We start from the raw sequence: 21178 nt of genomic DNA on the forward strand, positions 1-21178 counted from the left end.
ATTAATACAATTCAGCATATTCTCTTCATAACTTTGGTTCATTCAATGTAAGATTGCAAAAGTAAATTTTTCACATGCTTCCCTTAAACTTCCATGATATTATTTCTTCTTCAAACCAAATTCCCTTTCTCCTAATTAACACAGCATATATATATATCACTACGAGAGCCAGTTTGGTATAGTGATTAAGGCATCAGGCTAAAACCCATGAGACCATGAATTCTAGTCCTGCTTTGGGCAAGAAGCCAGCTGGGTGACCTTTAATCAATCTCTAACAGTCCTAAGAAGAAGACAATGCAAAGCCAGTTCCAAAAAACCTTGCCAAGAAAAATCTAGAGACTAGTCCAAGGAAATTGCCAGGAGTGGCTAAAAGTACAAAATAAAAAATATATAATATTTTATATTATATATTTTATAAATTAAATAAATAAAATTTATTTAAATTATATTATAAGTATATAAATTAAATAAATAAAAAAAAATGAACGAACAAAATAAAGCGAAGGCCACCCTATATATTACGGTAGACAAATCATTTTATGTACAGTTCATTCTTTTTTGTTTCTTGGTGGCAAAAGCCAATAGGCAGGACACTGTCATTGTTTCTTCTGAGTGGGTGAGGATGACATCTATTTCTGAGCTGCTTCAGTTATTGCTATACCTTATAGCAGGTCTTCCACAAGAGGTCACTAGGGGTTTTATAAGAGCTCATGATTGGAAAAAAATATATTATTTTTTGAACTTTCAGCACCTCATAATGCTAGCACTTAAAAGTGGTGGCCATTCTTACATGCCACGATTTTCAGCTTGCTTTTGTTTTAAATGTTGTAAAACATGAATTGCATAGATTAGATGTGAATTGCACTGTAAAGTCTTCATTTTTGGGGGGGTTATTTTTACATTGAGATTCCTTTCAAAGAATGCTCCAGAGTAAAAAAGTTGAGAAAAACTGCTTCATAGCTCTATTTTGACATTTGAAACCAGGCATAGTTTTGATATGTAGGTGTTACTAAAAGGGTTAGGTAAATATAGTAGCTAGTTTAACAGACATATTAACTTTTGTGACGAAAACAGGTAGAAAATTAAATGTGAATTGCATGGATTGTTCTTCTAATATTTACTAGTAAAAACCAGCTACTTACTGCATATATTAAATTAATAAATGGCATTCTGTATATAAACCAATATGTCTTTTACCCATTATTTTATTTTACTTCATAACGTAGACTACTAAATTAACCTGAGCTTTTGAATAACATTTAGGCAACTGCTTTTCCCTCTTTTTTGATGTTAAAAAAAATCTCTGTACATGTTGTTTATTCTTAGGCCTTTGATTTCCAAACGTGGCCCTTTGGGGAGCCACTGTCTCTGAAAGAAAGAAGAAAAACTGAGATAGAGCTGTCCTAAGTAAATGCTAGCATGTCAGGGGATGCAGAAAGTATCAGTAGGAGACTTAATTTTCTCTTCCTTAGAGCTCTACTGATACAATTTTCTTCAGTGGAAGCAATCTAAATAAAAAAAATATTCAATATGATATGTACATAAACGATTTTGGTTTCTTTTTTTACTGATGTAAAAAAATGTGGGAAGACCATAATAAACAAATTAATAATTTAAAAAATAACTTTGGAAAGAGGAATAATTATTGCCACTTTAGAAAAACAAGAGTTTCTACTTGATCTGTAGTAACGGTTCCTTACCTAATTTTGTTTGTTAATTTTAATGTTAGTATTTGTCATTTTAATGTTTTATGTAGCTTCTATCATGTAATCTGCCGTGTCACTTGATAGTGAGATGAGCAGCATATTAATTTAATAAATAAATAAATTACATACGATATTTTTATTATTTCTATTAACCAAGGGACTTGGTTTGATGACATTTGTAAAGTCTCAAATGTGATGATTTTTCTTTTGCTATCTTTTGCTTTTTAAGTAAAAGTATGTAATCTGTGTGTTATAAAATTGCCTTTTTACTGTCAGAATGTTTACTGAGCAAATACAAATCACACACACACGTGCACACACACACACACCAGACTTGTCTCCTGGTAGTCTTGCTTAGCATAATAATAAATGATGTAGGAAGAATTGTTATTTGTTTTAGTGCATTTGCATCCTTTTTTTTTCTGCAAGAGGCATACTTGGAGGTCCCAGTTGCCCAGGTGCTAGTGAGACCTAGTTCATCTTAGAGTCTGTAGGGTGGCTGCTTCAAGCAGTCTGGTTATTCTGCATTTTGTAATGGCAAAATGACAGTAGTCCTTTCATTGATGAGATAATTATATTGCTAAAAAGTTCTACAGGAAGTCAATTCACAACTATAATTGAGCCTGGAATTGCAGTTGTAAGTCATAGAGGTCATTAGGTGGGTCACCATCTGACCACATCAAATTTTACAATTTTTTGCAGTTGTTTAAGTGAATGCAGCAATCATGAAATAAACCCATTTTAGCAAGTAGACAAGTTGTTGGGGTTTTTTTTTTGCCAGAAACCAAAAGTTAAGGCTAGTTTCCATAAAAAAATAAATAAATACTGAAAATCAAGTTATGTGGCTGATAGAGGCTAAACAGCTGTAAATGAAGGGTAGTTGTCAAGTGCCCAGAATGTGATCACCTGACTGTGGGACGGGGAGGCACAACCGTCAGAACTTTGAAATCAGATCATAAGCACCTCTGGGGAGGTCTGTCATAACTCTGAACAGTCGTTAAGTGATTGGTCGTAAATTGAGGACCACATATAGTGGGTTTTGAATCCTATCATTAAAATACAATAGGAACCATTAACACTTCATCCCTTCTTCAAACTTTTTCTTTAAAGTTCAGGACAATAACCCATTCATTCCTTCCTTGCATACCAAACTTAGTACTCTCTTGTATGCATTTCTGTTTATTTTTTCAATTCTGACTAAATAGAACAGCTTATGCATATTCTATATATAAATTTATGCTGAAATTCTATAACTAAGATAAATCTTAAATCACAATATTATTTTCTAATTAATAATCCCATGGTGGAACTATAATGGCAATACAGCCCCACATTTGTTAAATCACCTGCAGCTAATAAATGGATTGATCATAATATTATAAACATAAAATGATCATTGTATCAGGGGATTCTTTCTTTCTTTCTTTCTTTCTTTCTTTCTTTCTTTCTTTCTTTCTTTCTTTCTTTCTTTCTTTCTTTCTTTCTTTCTTTCTTACCAGGCTATTTGAAATCAGATAAGATGACGTTCTTGTTGAAAAATGCCCTGGAATAGTATTTACCTTAAAATGGCATTAAATTTCCTTTTAAAAATCAGGTATGGAGTCTGGGCATGCTCTTGCTTTCATGAAAATTTCCGGAGATGTAAGAAATGCTAGTGAGTAGAATATACTAACAGTGATCTTTTTTGAACAGAGGTCATTTAACAGTAGTTATTCGGTTTTTTGTGAGTTATTGGATGGATTATGCAATGCATTATATGAGGGACTATCGTGAAGCATGTTCTAAAATTTAAATTACTCCAAAATAAAACCATCAAGTTAATAACTGTGACCAGCTAAATCCTGCCTAGAATCATTTTAGCATTCAGTCACTAAAACTCTCATTTAAAAAGGTTCGTTGAACAGCACAAATTGGTAAGTATAGTGTAGATATTTCACTGAGGAACCTGAAGAACCACCTTGATGCTTCTGTGTGTATTACACTAGATTAAAATCTACAATTCCATGTAGTAAACCACTTGAATTTAATGGAATTTTTGAATAAATGTATATTGGAATGTGCCTTGAATTGAAAATCTCCTCATTTGGTCCCCAGGCCAACTGGGACAGTCATGTCTTCAGGCTCTTGTGGAAAGATAGGAGGATCTTATCTTAGAAGGTAAGATGTTCCAAAGGGCAAGTGCTACAGCAGAGAAGGCTCTTCTTCTGGATCCAAAATAGGCCCTTTCTGCTGATATAAGTAGGACAGTCTTGTCCTAACAGGATGAGGCAGTTCATCAGATAGCCTGGACTGCCATAACCAACACCTTGAACTGCACTTGGAAGCAGCCCGGTAGCCAGTGAAGTTTGCAGGAGAAAAGATGTCATAAGGGTCATTCCATAGGGCTCAAAGACTGCTCTCATTGCTGCACTTTGCAGCAGATGAAGCTTCCAAAAGGACTTCAAGGGTAGCCCCATGTAGAGTGCACTGCAGTAGTCCAGGCGAGAGATGACCATGGCTTGAGTAACTGAGCACAGAGAGTTATGATCCAGGAAAGGCGCAACTGGTACACAAACTGGAGTTGTGCTAAAACTCTCCTGGTCATGCCTGTCACCTGCTCTTTGAGCAGAAGACGTGAATCCAGAAAACTCCTAGGTTGCGAATTGGGTCAGAACAGGTTAGTGCAACCCCATTCAAAACTAAGGATGACAAAGACTTGAATCCTGAGGCTACTGGTTTTGTCAGGGTTCAATCTCAGTCTGTTATCTCTAACTTCCCAACCCATCTCCATATTTCATAAATTAACTGAAGGGAATGAGGAACAAAGAAAAAGATTTTATCAAAGAATAACTGGTTTCTTTTCTAAAACAATTTATATCTATGTAGTTTCTTTTATGGATTTAAACATTTTTCTGAGAAGAGTCCAGTATGTTTCATCAGATTTTCTAACGCATCCATGGGACAAAAAGATTAAGAATTGCTGCCTTTAAGGACTGCTTTTTACAACTCTGCCCATTGAAAAGATCAACCAACAAACTACCGTATTTTTCAGAGTATAAGATACACCTTATTTTTGGGGGAGGAAAACAAGAAAAAAAGAATTCTGCCTCTGCCTACCAGCATCAAGAACAGCCATGTCCAGACTTCCACTTGATTTTGATAACGAGCAGCACAGATCTTTTTATCTGTTTAAAACAAACCCTATAACTCTTCATGCGTTTAACTGGAATGAGTGGGGTGGGGGATGATTTTCATGGGGGCAGAAGAGGGACTTGGCACCGAAGGCTCTGCTCCCGAGATGCCCCCGTCTTCCTACCTATAGCTCTGGGGGAGGGTCGGAGCACAGCCTGAGGAACAAACTTCTTCAGGATGGTAGGGGAGTGGGGGGATTTCCCGATTCCAAAGGAAAGTGTTTTCGGGCAGCAGACCCACAATCCCCTTCCTGATTCCAAAAGTGGGGTGGCCAGAGGCAAAAAAAGTGCTTTGCATTTTAGGTGGCAGATCTGGCCAGGAGGAAAGAGGTGAGTCTGCTGAGTAGGAGGACGAGGGTGTGCGGCTCTGCAATGTGCAACGGGAAGGAGCATTTTCAGGCAGCTCCCCTCCCCGAATCCAAAATGGTTCCCGGTTCCCTGCTGCACATTGCAGGAGAACTGGCTGCTGCCTGAAACGCGGCTCTGAAAATTGCATTGGGGAATCGGGCCAGTGGGCAGCGGTGGCTGGAAAGGAGGGACATTTCACAGCTCCCACTAGGCTCGGCTCGGCTCCTGGGCATAGAGAGGGCTCAGATAGTGGCAGCAGCAGTGGCTCCTCACGTTGCTGGGGAGTGAAGTCATTGTGACCATTGTCTGGCCTGAGCCGCCCGCTGGGCAGCCAGAAGGGTGACCAGCCGCGAACTGTGGGGCCCGCCTTGTTCACCAAAGTCGCCGGGCAGATCCCCCCCCCAAGTGTCCCGAAGAGGTTTGTTCCTCTTCAGGACAGGCTGTGCCCCGATCCAGATCCCCGCCGCCTGGAACTGCCCAAAAATGTCCAAAGGGTGGGGGCCGGCGGGTGGGCAGGGCTACATTCGTAGTATAAGACGCACCCAGATTTTCACCCTCTTTTGGGGGGGGGAAAGGTGCGTCTTATACACCAAAAAATATGGTACTTATAAAAAATACAATAGCCTTTCATATCAAAATAGCATAATCAATTTTTCCAATGATTCTGTTAAAAAAAAACTTCTAATACAGCAATCTAACTTTTTTCTAATTATATTATCAATTTTTATTTTCTATCTTCTTTCAACAAACATTTTCCCATTTTTTCTGCAAGTTTTAATTTCAGATTAAATCAATAATAGTCAATACATCTTTCCATGCAGAGACCTTTGAAGTGAATCATTATGGTATGACATACTAAGTCTTCAAAAAGAATAGAGAGCAAAGAAGCCCAGCAATTTCATATAGATAATGGTGTAACAAAGTCTGCAGAAAGTTTGCACACATAAAACTGGGGTGGTCAGCTTATTAACAGGTATAACTATGAGTTGCCTAATACCCATTTCCCCAACTTGGTTAGAAAATTAAATCTGTAGGAAATCAGCCAATTTGTCTAAACTCTGCCTTAAACCTAATTCCATTTGTACCTATAAATTGGAAATTTATGTTGTACTGCATGAGGAAATTATATACAATATAATACAACTGCTGTGCCAACTAGCATCCAAACTAACACTTTGGATACAGTGAATATATGTGGATAAGAACAATTTTTGTTATTGGTGTGGTAGATCCTAAATGAACACTGTAAATTATTAATCAAGAATAAATCTACTACTCAATGTAAATTTGCAGAAAATGTAAAAAATAAAATGTTTACATATTTCTGTTACTATAATCCCAAAGCACTAATAACAAGCAAGTTATTACTTGTCCCATCAAAAATCCTACATGTATTATTATGCATTTAGCCTATAAGCCACAATGATGTTTTTAGCTGGCTTGACTTGGCCTATCAGCTTTTTTCAAATCAAAAAGAAAACTACATATTATTTATCAATGAAAATATTTATTCTAGTCTTGCAGAAGTTGCTGCTGATTTGTTTGCATAACTGCATAATATTTTTACTTTTGTTTTCTGTAGTTTTACTTTAGTTTGTAAATGACTTTAATTTTTAAATATTTTAATGATGGACATAATAATGATAATGATTTATTAGGGGCAAAATTAAAAAAGAATACTGGATAAGTGTGATCTAATACTGGTGAGTGCATTTTGATTTAAATGTTTATACTTATTATCCTATACAAAGCAAGTATCTCCATTATTAGGTTCAATTATCTTCTCTCATTGTCTGAAATACCAAGCTGAAATCCTGAGTAATGAAGATGTTTGTAATACAAACATATATTAATTTTGGATGATAACTTAAAAACTTTCCTTAGCATTTCTTTCTGTGATTGCTTCTGAATCACTCTTACATCATAAAAATAAATTCGCCTCTGGAATGAGGCAACATTTATGGCACAAATTCTTGAATTTATCAAGTAACATAAATGTACAAATAGTTATTATTTCTTCAATCCTTAAATATGTTTATCACATAAAACTGTTATTGTTTTGATATTTAAAAATGCTTAAAACAGCCCACACTGAATACTATGTTCAACTGACAAATAAACTTTTATGTAGGAAACAAAAATTTTAAACCTACTTAATTTGTTCTGCTTGCTGATTATTTTTCTTCTTTCTAGGAGGCTTTTTCTTCTTCGGTTTATTGGCATTTTGATTGTTCTGTTTGTTGTTCACACCAAAATGTCCTGCAGATATATCACTCTGTAGCAAATTTACCAACAATGGACTTGTTAATGTGACATCTTTGTTGACAGGAAAACCTGGATTTTGTGCACAGGAAATCTGATTCCCATTTTGGGTTCCACTAAAAGGGGCATTGAAAGGCATCCCATGTCCAGCAAATTGGCTTCCTGGTGTGTTGCTGTTTCCCTGCATCCCTTGCAAGTGTGGAGGTACTATGTTTCCTTGTTGCATAGAAACTTCAGGTAGCATTTGTGTCAAGTTCACATCACTGTTGGCTGTAGTGGTGGTATCACCCAGCTGTTGAGACATATGAGGGCCAGGTCCTGTAGGCCTCAAAACTTGTCCCTGAATCCCCATTACCTGAGAAGGATTACTATTTACAGAGCTCTGCTGAGTCATCATCTGCCCTGTGAACTGCACCATATTTCCCTGCAAATTGGGAGTTGGTCCTCTCATCATCTGAGCTGGCCCCGTCATAACATTAGACTGGCTTTGAGCATTGAAGGGCTGTTTATTTCCTTGCATTTGATTGGTCATCATCTGCTCCATTATTGAATTTTGCTGCAGCAGCACCTGGCCTTGAGGTCCCATAATCTGATTATGTGCACCCATCATTTGTTGGCCTTGTTGGGGAATCATTTGTTTGGGTGGAGTCATCTTTTGCTGTGATGGACCAAGATTTTGATTTTGAGAAGCTACCATCATCTGTCCTTGTGGCATGAGTTGAGCTCTAGAAAGTATCATCTGATTTTGAGGATTTAGAGACCCCTGAGGCTGTATGTTAACCATCTGTCCTTGAGAGGATATTATTTGTTGGTGCATGCCCATTAACTGAGATTGTGGTCCTTGTGGAGGTTGTCCCTGCATGTTGCTTATATTAACTTGTGGAACTCCATTGGCATTTGTCTGTTGACTGTTTACATTCCCATGAAGTCCAATTAAGTTGGTCGGCATCATGTTTGATGGGCCATGCTGAACTTGTAATTGATTCTGGGGAGGACCATTTCCTTGACCACCTTAAAAATCATATTCAAACTGAATTAATATTAATACATATAACTTAAAAAAACAATATCCATTCAATATCATACTGCTAAAACAGCAAAATCTGAACTACATAGTAGGACGGTTGAAATAAAATATATTTCTAATATTTATTTACTACTATTTATGCTAATAGCACAAAATGAAAATATGCATCTTGAAAATGCAACAGATTCGACAACTGGGGAAAACTAAAATGTGTATATATAAAATCAAATAACGGAATGCAATGAAACCAATGAATTCTTTGCATTTATCTCCTTCACTTAATAAGTTGACAGTTATACATTATGTATTACAAACTGTTGTTTTCTTTAAACTGTAAATGGCTTTTAGTCACAGACAATTATAGCTAAAACTACATCTTCATTACAGTAGCTGTCACTCTCTAGAAAACAAATGAATAATCCAACAAAATGTAACAGACCTGTATGCTGCACATTTTGACTTGCTTGCAGTTGAGCTGTGCCACCATTTGCAGGCGTGCCTGGTGCTGTAGAAGGCACCTGACTTTGCATGAAATTTTGATTTGGTTGCCCTGTAGTAAAGCCAGTTGGAAGACGTTTGGGCATTCCTGGACAGAAAAAAATATTTAATTGAAGATTTTTATTAATATTAACCAATATATTCTAATACTAAGAGAAGACAAAGAATGAAAAGGCATCTGGAAGGTAAGCTATGAAAAATAGTATCTGTTGAGACAAAAATTTAACAAGTAACAATAATTGCTTTTAGTATTGAAAGAGCAACTAGAAAGTAGGTTCAACATATTAAGATTATATAGAAAGAATGTGAATTATCACAATCCCATTAGAAAATATAACACACATTTATATATGTAAAGAAGAGAGTATTGTGTCTTACATATAATATATGTAAAAAGATGTGGGATTTTGTACCCTGGAAAATTATAAAAAGTGGCCACTGATCTGGTAGGAATGAAAATCAGATTTCAATGGTACTTAGTTATAGGATAGCTTCTCTGAGAAGATAAGCCAAAGCCCATAAAAACCAAAATCTCAGACAGAAAAGTGTTTCAGGGAGATATTAGAAAAAGCAATATGTAGTACTACACAACATGTGTAAAGAGGAAGATGAAATCAGATGATGGAAAATAAAGAAATTCTTCTAAAAGATCTCTGAACACAGAAGGGGATTCATATCTCAAATGTAGAAGATATTCCCTACTTACAACAACTTCTAATACTAGAAGATAATTAAACCAGCACTCTGGTTAGAAGGTTACAGGAACTGATGGAACGAACGAGCAAAGCACGAAGTGGTCAATAGATTGAAAGAGTTCAAATTACATTCCAATTCCAAAAACAAGGAGGAGACTTAACAGTGTCTAAATCATCATACAAAATTCCAAATTTCACATGCCAGCAAAATGCCTAAAATCATCCAAAACAGATCGGAGTCTTAAATGGAAAAGGAAATGTCAGACGTTCAAGCTGGCTTTAAAAAAAACCCAAAGAACATCTGATGTTATTACTAAGGCACACTGGATAATTGAAAAAGCCAAAGAATATAAAAAAGAAGTCAGTATATGCTTCATTAATTATAGAAAAGCTTTTGTGTCAATCAGGTCAAGCTGTGGAATATACATAACAGATGGCTATGAAGAAAATCTATCTACGTGGTCAGTAAAAGTTGACACCAACTTGATGGCATACAATCAAGTAGTTGTTAAGGAAGACTAGGGTTTTTTCCGCCCCAAAATAATTTACTTTAAAGTAGCAAAGACCCACATTCACCAAACAGATGCTCTTTTCTCTTCAAAAATAAAAGGCTCTAAAAATGCATATAAAATCCATTGTGAAATGCAAATGTGAGACAAATTGGATGCATGTATATAGATATTCCATTAATTGCACAATGGATTGTTGTTTTATAGGATATTAATTTTAATAAGTATTTATTAATTCAATTAATATTAATTTATATGATTAATATAATTTTTGTCCCAGTCCTGCATCTTTTTTGGCACATCTTCTGTTTAATATGCATAGTGGGTACAGACATACTTATACACACACTCATACACACACACAGAACTGCAAAAGTTTTAGGCAGTTGTGCAAAAATTCTGTAAATTAAGGATGCTTTCAGAAATAGAAGTATTATAGTTTATTTTTAATTTAAACGGACAGAAGTGAAATCCAAATCAAATCAATATTTGGTGTGACCACTCTTTGCCCTATTTATTTATTTATTTATTTATTTATTTATTTATTTATTTATTTTATTTTATTTTATTTTTATACCGCCCTTCTCCCGAAGGACTCAGGGCGGTGTACAGGCAACAATAAAATACAAACACCACAATATACAATTTAAAATACGAGTTAAAAAACTTATTATAATTAGCCTAGAACCTTAAAATTTATAAAACCAAACCCCATTTAAAATTAGTAGAAAATTTAAAAAAAATTTAAAATTTAAAATCGATAAAATTTAAAATTTAGTTTAAAATTTAAAATTTAAAATGTAAAATTTAAAATTTAGGCCAGCCCCGCGCGAATAAAAAGGTATGTCTTCAGTTCGCGGTGGAAAGTCCGAAGGTCAGGTATTTGATGTAAGCCTGGGGGAAGCTCGTTCCAAAGTGTGGGAGCCCCCACAGAGAAGGCCCTTCCTCTGGGGGCCGCCAGCCGACATTGTTTGGCGGACCGCACCCTGAGAAGTCCCTCTCTGTGAGAGCGTACGGGTCGGTGGGAGGCATATGGTAACAGCAGGCGGTCCCGTAAGTACCCAGGCCCTAAGCCATGGAGCGCTTTAAAGGTCGTAACCAGCACCTTAAAGTGCACTCGGAAGGCCACAGGTAGCCAGTGCAGTCTGCGCAGGAGCGGTGTTACGTGGGAGCTACGCGAAGCTCCCTCTATCACCCGCGCAGCTGCATTCTGGACTAACTGAAGCCTCCGAGTGCACTTCAAGGGGAGCCCCATATAGAGAGCATTACAATAATCCAAGCGAGAGGTAACGAGCGCGTGAGTGACTGTGCACAAGGCATCCCGATCAAGGAAGGGGCGCAACTGCCGAACCAGGCGGACCTGGTGGAAGGCCCTCCTGGAGACGGCCGTCAAATGATCTTCAAACGACAGCCGGTCGTCCAGGAGGACACCTAAGTTGCGCACCCTATCCTTTGGGGCCAATAACTCGCCTCCAACAGTCAACCGCGGCTGCAGTTGACTGAATCGGGATGCCGGCATCCACAGCCACTCCGTCTTGGAGGGATTAAGCTTGAGCCTGTTTCTCCCCATCCAGACCCGTACGGCTTCCAAACACCGGGACAGCACTTCGACAACTTCATTGGGGTGGCCCGGGGTGGAAAAGTACAGCTGGGTGTCATCAGCGTACTGTTGGTATCTCACCCCGAAGCCACTGATAATCTTACCCAACGGCTTCATATAGATGTTGAACAGCAGGGGCGAGAGAATCGACCCCTGCGGGACCCCACAAGTGAGGCACCTCGCGGCCGACCTCTGCCCCCCTGTCAACACCGTCTGCGACCGGTCGGAGAGATAGGAGGAGAACCACCGATACACGGTGCCTCCCACTCCCAATCCCCCCAACCGGCGCAGCAAGATACCATGGTCGATGGTATCAAAAGCCGCTGAGAGATCTAATAGGACCAGGGCAGAGGAGTACCCCCTGTCCCTGGCCCGCCAGAGATCATCCACCAATGCGACCAAAGCTGTTTCCGTGCTGTATCCGGGTCGAAAGCCGGACTGGAACGGGTCTAGACAGACGGCTTCATCCAGGTATTGGGGTAGCTGTCGCGCCACAGCACTCTCTACAACCTTCGCAACGAAGCGAAGGTTGGAGACTGACGATAGTTACCCAAAATAGCTGGGTCCAGGAGGGCTTCTTGAGGAGGGTCTCACCACCGCCTCTTTCAAGGCGGCAGGAAAACCCTTCCAACAAAGAAGCGTTGATAATCCTCTGAGCCAGCCTCGTGTCACCTCCTGAGTGGCCAGTACCAGCCAGGAAGGACACGGGTCCAGTAAACATGTCGTGGCGTGAAGCCTCCCCAACAACCTGTCCACGCCCTCGGAGCCACAGGGTCAAACTCATCCCAAACCGGTTCAACAAGACGTGTCTCCTCTCTCTCGCTTGGATCATCCCAATTTCGGTCCAGACCGTCCGGAGCTGAGCGATTTTATCGTATAGATAACCACTAAACTCCTCGGCACGCCCCTGCAAGGGTCATCCGCACCTCCTGATGAAGGAGGAGCGGGTCACCAAACAGGGCGGCCGGGCGGTTATCTGCCGACGCAATGAGGGTGGAGGCGTAGGAATGCCTCGCCTCCCTCATTGCCACCAGGTAGGTCCTAGAATAGGACCTAACTAGTGTCCGATCAGCTTCGGAACGACTGGACCTCCAGGTGCTCTCTAGGCGTCTTCTCCGGCGTTTCATCTCCCTCAGCCCCTCAGAGAACCAAGGGGCCGGACGAGATCTGCGCCGGGTCAGAGGCCGCAAAGGCGCGACACGGTCCAGGGCCCCAGCCGCGGCCTGTTCCCAGGCCGCGACTAGTTCCTCAGTCGTGCTGTGGGCCAGATCCTCAGGGAATGGCCCAAGCTCCGTCAGGAACCTCTCAGGGTCCATCAGGCGCCTGGGACAGAACCAACGTGTAGGCTCCGTCTCCCTGCGGTGGTGAGTGGCGGTCCGGAAGTCTAGGCGAAGGAGAAAATGATCAGACCATGACATAGGTTCTGTTACTAAATCACCTAACTCCAGATCATTTAGCCACTGTCCAGAGATATAAATCAGATCCAGCGTGCCTCCCCCCATGTGTGTAGGGCCATCATTTACTCGAATCAGTTCCAAGGCCGTCATGGAAGCCTGGAACTCCCGAGCTGCAGTCGATAACAAGCCAGCTGATGGTAGGTTGAAATCCCCCATGACTATAAGTCTGGGGGTCTCAACCGCCACCGCGGCAAGTACCTCCAACAGCTCGGGCAGGGCTGTGGTCACGCAGCAAGGAGCCAGGTACGCGATCAACAAGCCCAACTGATTCCTATGGCCCCACCTCACATAGAGGGATTCACAGCCGGCAATCTGAGGAACAGTGACCTCCCTCGGCTCTAGATCTTCCTTAATGACAACCGCCACCCCCCCACCCCTACCTTGGACCCTCGGCTGATGAAATGCTCGGAAACCTGGAGGGCAAAGCTCAACAAGGGGAACCCCCCCCTCTGGGCCCAACCAGGTCTCCGTAATGCCCATAAGGTCCGCGGACTCCCCCTGAATAAGATCGCAGATCAGGGGAGCTTTATTAGCCACGGACCGGGCATTACATAACATCAACCGAAGATCCAAGCTCTGAGGATCATGGCCGCCTGAGGAACGGGTAGGAACTGAGGGGCCGGAGCACGTGATCGCCTTCAGACACGCCCTAAAAACAGCAACAATTCTTCTAGGTATACGTGCACAGTTTTTGAAGGAATCTGGCAAGGTTCCTTCATGGTTGTTCCAAACATCTTGGAGAACTAGCCACAGATCTTCTGTGGATGTAGACTGCCTCAAATCCTTCTGTTGCTTCATGTAATACCAAATAGACTCAATGCTGAGATCAGGGTTCTGTGAAGGCCAAACCATCACTTCCAGGACTTCTTCTTCTTCTTTACGCTGAAGATAATTCTTAATGGCATTGGCTGCATGTTTGGGCCATTGACTTGCTGCAGAATAAATTTGGAGCCAATCATACACCTTCCTGATGGTATGGCATGATGTATCTGCTTGTATTTCTCAGCATTGAGGACACCATTGATCCTGACCAAATCTTCAACTCCATTTGCAGAAATGCAGTCCCAAACTTGCAAGGAATCTCCACCGTGCTTCACTGTTGCCTGCAGACCTTATTGTACCACTCTCCAATTCTTTATTGTAAAATTAACTGGGTAAGCCAGCTGGCCGGCGAGTGCTAGTCTCAAAAGTGAGCAAAAGTTAAATTGGCATTCTCTGAACAGCTGATGTCTCCCTTGTCTTCCTTGTCTTCCATTAAACCACTCTCATCAATGTTCCCCGGCCAGGAGACATTTTGGAGGGATAGTTCGGACAGGGCATTGTGGGAAGGCGGCTCTGCTCAGGATGCAACCAAGGTTTTTTGACTATGTTGTGGTGCTCCTTCAAAGGATACCTCAGACAAGCTTTGTCCATTTTCTACATAAGCTTTGGCGCCAGGTACTGAGAAACTTTATTCACAACCCACTTAGGCAGGGATCCTTTTGAGTCTACCTGGGTCAACTAAATCAAGCAGCAACTGCTAGGTCCAGTTGGTTGCACCAGGTATCCAGCTAAGAGTGACACAGCTCTGACAAGGTCCTAGTTGGGGGGGGAGCGGGTATTTCTGGTCCTTGACAGAGAATCTGAGGATACATATAACTTATCCAAGACTTGCCAGGACCTCAAGCTGACCACATCTCTGTTCTTTAAAGGTTTGGGGCACTTCTGGTCCTGGCGAAGGTTGTAGAGAGTGTGGTGGCATGGCAGCTTCCCCGGTACCTGGATGAAGCTCTCTATCTATCCCCGTTCCAGTCCGGCTTCCGGTCCGGACATAGTACAGAGACAGCTTTGGTCGCGTTGGTGGATGACCTCTGGAGGGCCAGGGATAGGGGTTGTTCCTCTGCCCTGGTCCTATTAGATCTCTCAGCGGCTTTTGATACCATCGACCATGGTATCTTGCTGCACCGGTTGGAGAGTTTGTGAGTGGGAGGCACCGTTTATCGGTGGTTCTCCTCCTATCTCTCTGACCGGTCGCAGACGGTGTTGACAGGGGGGCAGAGATCAACCGCGAGGCGCTTTACTTGTGGGGTGCCTCAGGGGTCGATTTTCTCGCCTCTCCTGTTCAACATCTATATGAAGCCGCTGGGCGAGGTCATCAGTGGCTTTGGGGTGAGTTACCATCTGTACGCTGATGACAGGCAGCTGTACTTTTCCACCCCGGGCCACCCCAACGAAGCTGTCAAAGTGTTGTCCCGGTGCCTGGAAGCCGTACGGGTCTGGATGGGGAGAAACAGGCTCACTCAATCCCTCCAAGACGGAGTGGCTGTGGATGCCGGCACCCCGGTACAGTCAGCTGCAACCGCAGCTGATTGTTGGGGGCGAGTCATTGGCCCCAATGGAAAGGGTGTGCAACTTGGGTGCTCTCCTGGATGGACGGCTGTCGTTTGAAGATCATTTGGCGGCCGTCTCCAGGAGAGCTTTTTACCAGGTGCGCTTGGTCCGCCAGTTGCGCCCCTTCCTTGACCGGGATGCCTTATGCACGGTCACTCACGCTCGTCACCTCTCGTTTGGATTATTGCAATGCTCTCTACATGGGGCTCCCCTTGAAGTGCACCCGGAGGCTTCAGCTAGTTCAGAATGCAGCTGCGCGGGTGATTGAGGGAGCCACACGTTGCTCCCACGTAACACCACTCCTGCGCAGTCTGCACTGGCTCCCTGTGGTCTTTCGGGTGCGCTTTAAGGTTTTGGTTACCACCTTTAAAGCGCTCCATGGCTTAGGGCCCGGGTACTTACGGGACCACCTGCTGTTACCTTACGCCTCCCACCGACCCGTACGCTCACACAGAGAGGGTCTTCTCAGGGTGCCGTCCGCCAAACAATGTCGGCTGGCGGCCCCCAGGGGAAGGGCCTTCTCTGTCGGAGCTCCTACCCTTTGGAACGAACTTCCCCCTGGTTTGCGCCAATTACCTGACCTTCGGACCTTTTGCCGTGAGCTGAAAACGCATTTATTTATTCAAGCGGGACTGGCTTAAATTTTTAGTCTTAAATAATTTTAATTGGGGCTACTATTTATGAATTTTAAGGGTTTTAAATTTGATTGTTTTAAATTTCGGCCATTTATGGAATATGCTTGTTTTAAGTCTTTGTTTTAATTGTATATTGTATTGTTTTATAATTTGGCTGTACATCGCCCTGAGTCCTTCAGGAGAAGGGCGGTATAAAAATCTAAATAAATAAATAAATAAATAAATAAATTCCAGGAATAGTATCCCACATCATTGTTGTCAGAGAGTCTGGCAATCTCATGGGTTTCTATACATTCAAGTCCCACTTCTTCCGGTATTCGGTGTCATGGAGGACATCAAATATACTCTCAGCTGATACATCTGGCATGTTCACAGTGCACAGCAAAGTCCTCCTGGGGAGGCAGCTGCCCCCAAAAGGTGATGCCATCACAGCTGTAGCAGCTTAGCCCAGCCCGGCCTCATCTCGCAATCTGCCTGGAAGGTGCAGAAGGCAGCTTAGTCAGGAAGCCTGGCTCCACGCAGGTCCCCCATTTCAGCTGGCGCAGCTGGAGCAGCCCAGGTGCGCGGGCTGACAGCAAGTGGTGCAGGTGGGGGCCTTGGGCAGGTGACAAGAAGTGACACTCAGACTTCCCTGGCCACCCAGGACTGTGAGGCTCCCAGCTCAGCTGGGACAAAAGGCCACTTTCCAGCTCTTTGGTGAATAAATTGCCTCCTGCTACAGCCAAATATTTCAAATTCTGACTCATCAGTCCAGAGCACCTGCTGCTATTTTTCTGCACCCCAGTTCCTATGTTTTCGCACATAGTTGAGTCGCTTAGCCTTGTTTTCACATCAGAGGTATGGCTTTTTGGCTGAAATTCTTCCATGAAGACCACTTCAGGCCAGACTTCTCTGGACAGTAGATAGGTGTACCTGGATCGCACTGGTTTCTGCCACCTCTGTGCTGATGGCACTGCAGGACATCTTCCGATGTCAAAGGCAAGTAAGCATGATGTGTCTTTAATCTGCTGCACTAAATTTCTTTGGCTGAGTACTATGGACCATACATCTATGGTCCTCAACATTGCTCGTTTCTTTGTGCTTGAACAGCACATCTTGAAACCCTAGTCTGCTTTGAAGTTTTGCCTAAGAGAGACCTTGCTGATGTAGTGTAACTACCTTGTGTTTTAGCCCTGTGCTCAGTTTGCCATGGTGTATGACCTCTAACATGAAACGGTCTTCCACAACTTCACCTTGGTAGCAGAGTTTGGTTGTTCCTCACCCAGTTTCAAGCCTCCTACACAGCTGTTTCTGTTTCAGTTATTGAGTGTGTTGCAACCTACATATGAAATTGATGATCATTAGCACCTGCTTGGTATAATTGGTTAATCATACACCTGCCTCAATCCTACAAAATCCCGGAATTTGTACAAGTGTAAAAATTGATGCTGTTTTGAAGATGAAGAGTGGTTACACCAAATATTAATTTGATTTGGATTTCTTCTGTTCATTTCTGTTCCATTTTGTTAATTGATAAACTATTAACATTTCTATTTCTGAAAGCATTCTTAATTTTTGCACAATTGCGTGACCCTGGACAGGTGGGATTGTATCATATATATCTTGCTTTCCTTTAACTCACATGCACATTAGTTAAGAGAGGGAACAAGTCCAGGACTGCTTTCCTCTGGAGTTGGCAACTCTTAAGTTGATAAGGCATAGAAATTAGACATTACGTAATATTCAAGAGTTTGTTTACAGTTTATATGGCTTCATATAATGACTCTAGATGGTTTACAACACTCCATAAAACCATGGAGTTAAAAGCAAAAGTACCCTTTTTCCAAGCACCAGACTAAACATCTGCACAGCTCAACCACAATTTATGTAATTTTCCTTTGAGGTAAAGATCATTTTAAATCCATCATCTATCTGTTGTGCAGATGCAATACATCTTCCACAGGTATACTTCTGGCATTTATTCATATATAATGCCTTATGATAGAAGTAAATTCAGATGAAGTTACAACGTATCAATTTACTATAAAAATAAACAAGCATTTTTCCTAAATAGGACAACTTACCACCAAGCCCAGGATGCAAACCCTGTGGACCCTGGTTTTGCTGCTGCATCACCATGAAATTTGAAGGTACATTTCCCTGTTGTACCATAGGGTTACGACCAGGAGAATTTACAGACTGTTGGAATCCCTGGGGGAGAGTATTAGCTTGGGGGGGCCTTGGTCCCATCTGCTGCTGTGCTTGATTAACTGTTGGTGAAGAGGCAGGAGAACCCTGCTGAAAAGATGAGGGAGAGGACGCGGGAGACTTGTTAGACAGGTGGGATTGTTGTAGTGGAGTAGGAACCCGTGAGGGTCCTCCCTGAAGACTCTTCATCTGAGGAGCAGTAAATTGGGCAGAGTTGCTCATCTGAGAAAAGTTTGTATGTGCTTGAGAAGCTTGTTGGCTTCCAAAGGGATATGGGGGCGGAGGGTGAGAGGGTGTTTGTACTGTTGCTAGTGAGGGTCTGGTTTGGATTTGCTGCTGCATTTGCCCAGGCAAAGGGGTCTTTTTCCAAGCCTGGTTAACTGTCAATACACCCATTGTTCCTTGGGATGGAGGAAGTTGAGATGTTCCAGAAGGTACCTGGTTCCAACCAGGAGGAGGAACTGGAACTTGAGCTAGGGTTGTAAATGAAGGTCGAATGCCCTGTTGTTGTTGTTGTTGTTGTTGTTGAGGAGGGCGTGGATGCAGTTGTTGCTGTGGCTGAATCTGCTGCTGAGCTTGCATTTGCTGAAAGTTACCTGGATTTATTTGCCTATTAACAGGAACTGATTGTACAGAATGGAGCTGAGGCACCATAGATCCAGATGGATGATTCTGCTGTTGGATAGTGAGGCTTGATAAAAGTGGATCAGCTGGATCTATGGGGGGAAAAAGAAAAAGAAAACATGTTGGCAACTAGTTCCATAAAAGTAACAACAGAAGAAATATATACCCCAATGATTACTCAGAGGAACAAGCATATTCCATCTTCTTTTATATAAATTGCCTCTACAGAAGCATTCTTCAGTATTTTTTCACTCAAATCTTAGGGGGTCAGAGGCTAGCAATGATAAAAAATGTATACAAATATTTGAAAATTCAAAAGCAGATGCTCACTCTACTCATAAAAGTAGACAGCAGCTTTGGGAATTATCTTCCTCAATCTGGTTTCTTCCAAATTGTTAGAGCCATAATTTATAACTGTGTTATTTAGGGATGACAGCAGATGTATAACACTGCATTTGGGAAGAACATAAAAACAGCCCCGCTTAAACCAAGACCAATTTTAGTCCAAATTTTGTTTCTCTCAATAGCCAATTAGATACTCTGGGGTGTTCCCAAATAACAGGGAGAGACTTTTTTTTTTTTACTTTTACCCCATTGCAACTAATACTTGAAGACACATCACTTTTAACACAGAAGTTAATACTGAATCTAAAAATTAATGATCTTCATAGACATACCTTCTATTAATCTATCCTAAGAATGCTGTTTGAAGAAATCTTTCTTTTGTCCATTCCAATCAATTCATTCTATAACCTCTGATCAATGTTTTGACATGGGAAGAAATGTTTATTTTCTCCATTCTTACATGATTTACATCTTGATCATATCCCTCCTCAGTTACTCTTTTCCAAGCTAAGAATCTCTGATGTTCTATCCCCTTGTTTTTTTTGCAGAGAAAGTTTGTGAGCCTTCTTATTACTGACTTTGCCACTTCTGTACTTTTTCTAACTTAGTGGAAGTTTAGGGTGCAACTTGGTTCAAGAATGGAATTTTGCTCAGGAAATGAGCTTTTCTTCCACCCATCATACTAAAACATCTACCATGGCACTTCTGAGTATCAAGTAGTAGCCTGAATAGCATGAGTTCGCTGTAATGGGATAACACAATTGGAAAAATTCATTGGAGATCTATTGGTCAAGCAAAATTGCTTCTCTGTGCATGCAAAATAGTTCTAAATTAATACAAACAGGAAAATGATTAAATACACGTTTTTTTGGAGATATTCAGCAATATGGAAAACAATGGCATTTAGAATTTGCTGGGATTAATTAATTACCTGACTGAGCAGCTGGATGAGGTGTTCTGGACTGCAGTTCTGTGCTAGCTGTATTTGTCATCACAGAGGATGCCGCAGTCCCACTCTGTTGCATCATCACCGATGCAGGATTATTTATTCGAATTAAACCTAGAAATGTGAGCACATTTTTATTGTATATCACATTAAAATATCAAATTATAAACCTCTTAAAACTCAGCACTCAAATATTAAGTTACTGAAGTATAGTTTAGAGTCATTTCTTACTGGATCTAAATATAGGTGTCCAACCTTGCCTGGGCCACACAAGTGAAGAGGAATTGATTTGGGCCACATATAAAATATATACTATAGTTAATGTATATAAATCACATCACAGTAAGGTTAATCTTGTGGGGTTGTACTACTGGATGCCCAAGACCACATGCAGTCTGTGAGTTGGACATGTCTGATCTAAGTAAACAAAAATAGAAAAAGAACACCCAAGCAGTTCCACAATTACCGTATATACTCGAGTATAAGCCGAGTTTTTCAGCACATTTTTTGTGCTGAAAAACGTCCCCTCGGCTTATACTCGGGTCTATACGGCTTATACTCGAGTTTTTTTTTTAAGCCCTCGGCTTATACTCAGTATATCGGCTTATACTCGAGTTTTTTTTCTTTTTCACATTTTACCGGACTGAAGCCCTGCCGGTGCAGTGAGAGGCGGGCGGGGAGCCGCCAGCCTTCTCAGCTGAGGGAGGAGGTTTCAACCGGTAGGTGCCTCATTTCCCACCCTCGGCTTATACTCGAGTCCCCAGTTTACCCCAGTTTTTGGGGTAAAATTGGGGACCTC

The 21178-nt window shown here is 41.6% G+C and overlaps 1 protein-coding gene and 1 pseudogene across 4 annotated transcripts in view; both read right to left on the reverse strand.

The window, feature by feature from the left end:
- NCOA6 (nuclear receptor coactivator 6) overlaps positions 1-21178 on the reverse strand; it is a 55375-nt gene that overhangs the window by 16090 nt on the left and 18107 nt on the right. For all 4 annotated transcript variants that reach the window (XM_058175658.1, XM_058175654.1, XM_058175656.1 and 1 more), the window contains 4 exons: positions 20365-20493; positions 18341-19180; positions 8953-9099; positions 7378-8497 (listed from right to left, as the gene is read on the reverse strand). In XM_058175658.1, coding sequence (XP_058031641.1) covers positions 7378-8497; positions 8953-9099; positions 18341-19180; positions 20365-20493 — 2236 coding nt within the window. The remainder of the gene's footprint in view (positions 1-7377; positions 8498-8952; positions 9100-18340; positions 19181-20364; positions 20494-21178) is intronic.
- On the reverse strand, positions 13968-16704 carry LOC131194084 (START domain-containing protein 10-like; annotated as a pseudogene).

Source organism: Ahaetulla prasina, chromosome 3, assembly GCF_028640845.1.
Source record: "Ahaetulla prasina isolate Xishuangbanna chromosome 3, ASM2864084v1, whole genome shotgun sequence".
Classification (NCBI taxonomy): Eukaryota; Metazoa; Chordata; class Lepidosauria; order Squamata; family Colubridae; genus Ahaetulla; species Ahaetulla prasina.